Source organism: Echeneis naucrates, chromosome 3 (assembly GCF_900963305.1).
Source record: "Echeneis naucrates chromosome 3, fEcheNa1.1, whole genome shotgun sequence".
Lineage (NCBI taxonomy): Eukaryota > Metazoa > Chordata > Actinopteri > Carangiformes > Echeneidae > Echeneis > Echeneis naucrates.
In genome coordinates this window covers 27,901,994-27,904,541 of record NC_042513.1, presented here as the reverse complement: position 1 = coordinate 27,904,541, position 2,548 = coordinate 27,901,994, and the positions used below count along the sequence as shown (strand labels likewise).

The window sequence follows — 2,548 nt, the reverse complement described above, 5'->3', positions numbered from 1 at the left end:
TTAATTTGACAATTTTAACATTAATTCAATATTTGATTATATATATTTACGTTATTTTGATGATAATAATTTCATTAGTAGCTAGTGATTGAAATAATGAAATTATTATTGTTATTATTATTTGTGTTGCGGCTGTCGGGCGTTTTTATTGTTCAACAGAAACAATTAATTTGATTTAAACATCACAGAAAAATCACATTTAACTGAACACAATTATTGAAATAATAAATGTGATGTTTCGACAAAACCACATTAAACCTTAAGTTAAAAGGTTTAAAATCCTTGTTTAAAACCGGAGCCGGAACCTCCGGCCTGCTTGCTTAAAACCTGCCAAAGACAGAATTACACCGAACACGTTTACTTGAACATTAAAGTGGAAGACCTGATAGTAATGATGAAGAGAATTAAAGGTCATTTACGGGGGAACTGGTCCTGATGAGGCTGAGGTCCGGGTCCGGGTCCGGGTCCAAGAATCGATTCCGCCTGTTACAGGTAAAATAAAAATACTTCGGATTAACGGAACAACTGAAAAAAAAAAATAAAAAAAAGGACAAAATAATACTGAATATTTTCTCTATTCTATTCATATCTTTTTTGTTGTTGTCTTTCAGCGGGTTGGAGCAGACCCGGACGCGGAACTCAGCAGAATCTTCATTACGAAAAATCTGAAAGTGAATAACAGACCGTTAAAGAGTTCATCAGTTGGTGAGGGCCCCGACATACACACGCACGCACACATGCACGCGCGCGCTCACTTACCTCTACAGAAGCGCGGCTCCGCCACAAACTTCCCGGGAGTCGGTTTCTCCGCGCGGCGTCCCGGTTGTTTTTCCGCCGCAGCTTCGGTTCAAGTCGTCTGAGTCAGAGCTCGTAAACAGAGTAAATGCAGCCTCCCACCCCCCCGCCCGGGCACCCGCCCGGGCACCCGCCCCTCTGATCATGTGACGGAGGAGAAGTGGCCCATTAATGAGGCTCCTCTCTGGGGGGGTCTTCTGCTCCCGTCTCCGCCCGCTCAGGACAGACCGGGACAGGGACATGGAGGAGGCAGCAGCTTAGCGCAGCTGAGCAGCGGACCGGGGGGGGGGCACAGCGGACACACCGCTGCTGCTCAACTTTCACCAACTTCGGCTGCAGCTCCGACGGGACCATGGTGCGACGCGCCCGGACACTGTCCACCCCCGAGCCACGCTGATCTCAGCTGGAGGAGTCCTTTGGACAAAGTTTGGCACAAGTGTCCTCTGAGACCGGGACCGATTCCGGCCCGGCTCGGCCCGGTCTGCTCCAGAATGCCTCGCCCGGGCAGGAACACGTACAGCGACCAGAAGCCTCCTTACTCCTACATCTCCCTGACGGCCATGGCCATCCAGAGCTGCCCGGAGAAGATGCTGCCGCTCAGTGAGATCTACAAGTTCATCATGGACCGGTTCCCGTACTACCGGGAGAACACGCAGCGGTGGCAGAACTCCCTGCGCCACAACCTGTCGTTCAACGACTGCTTCATCAAGATCCCCCGCAGACCGGACCAGCCCGGGAAGGGCAGTTTCTGGGCTCTGCACCCGAACTGCGGCGACATGTTCGAGAACGGGAGTTTTCTGCGGCGCAGGAAGCGCTTCAAGGTGGGCGGGGGGCAGGCGACCGACCCGCTGGTGCCCAGCAAACCGCAGGACGCGGCACAGTACCTGCAACAGCAGGCCAAGCTGCGGCTCAGCGCGCTGCACGCCGCCGCGCACCTGCCGCAGATGCCGGGCGGATATAACCTGAGCTCCGTGCCTCAGCCGTCCGGCTTCAAACACCCGTTCGCCATCGAGAACATCATCGCCAGAGAGTACAAGATGCCGGGCGGCCTGGCCTTCTCCGCCCCTGGGTACCCGCTGCACAGTCAGCTGCCCCCGGCCTGGCCGCATATGTACGGCTCCGGGATGGTGGACACCGCGGCTCCCATCTCCATGGCCGCCGGCGACTACTCGGCCTACGGCATGCCAATCAAATCCATCTGCCACCCGGTGCCCATCAAGCCCACGCCCGCCTCGGTGCCAGGGCTGCCCGGGCTGCCCGCTCACATTCCGGCTTTCCTCGCGAACTCACCCCAATCTCTGAGTCCCACCTCCCCTCAGACGGCCACCGGGCAGAGCAGCCCGGCCGCCCCCGGAGACTCGCTGCCCTCCTCGGCTTCGCTGCAGTCTGCCGTGCCGGTGCACTGACGGGAACCGGGACTGTTTTCGGTTTTTATAGATAAAAAAGAATTCAAAAAGGGAAAAGGAATTCTTCAGGAGCAGAAGCTGTGAAGATGTGCGTAATTTTACTTTGGAGGGGGGAACCTTTAGGTTGACCTCTGACCTTCAGTGAACAAGACTCGTCTTTGGTGTTTTTCTTGTGAATCATGTCAGAAAGTAAAACACTGAGTGTTTCTGTGTGACTGAATATCTGGATCTGTTGTGTTTCACCCTTTCTTCACCAATGCAAAGAAAAGATTCTCAAGGTTTTTTTTCTCTGCTTTTAAAACTAAAGTGCATCTTAAATCCTGCAGGATTTTTTAAAAAAGGAATAT

At 53.0% G+C, this 2,548-nt stretch overlaps 1 protein-coding gene across 1 annotated transcript; it reads left to right on the top strand.

The window, feature by feature from the left end:
• Positions 1-1,286: 1,286 nt before the first annotated feature.
• LOC115041366 (forkhead box protein B1-like) lies at positions 1,287-2,201 on the top strand. The gene has a single exon (XM_029498771.1). The coding sequence runs from the start codon at positions 1,287-1,289 to the stop codon at positions 2,199-2,201; it is 915 nt and encodes a 304-aa protein (XP_029354631.1).
• Positions 2,202-2,548: the final 347 nt, after the last annotated feature.

Coding starts and splice junctions, on each gene's coding strand:
- LOC115041366 (XM_029498771.1), top strand. CDS start 1,287: ATGCCTCGCCCGGGCAGGAACACGTACAGCGACCAGAAGCCTCCTTAC.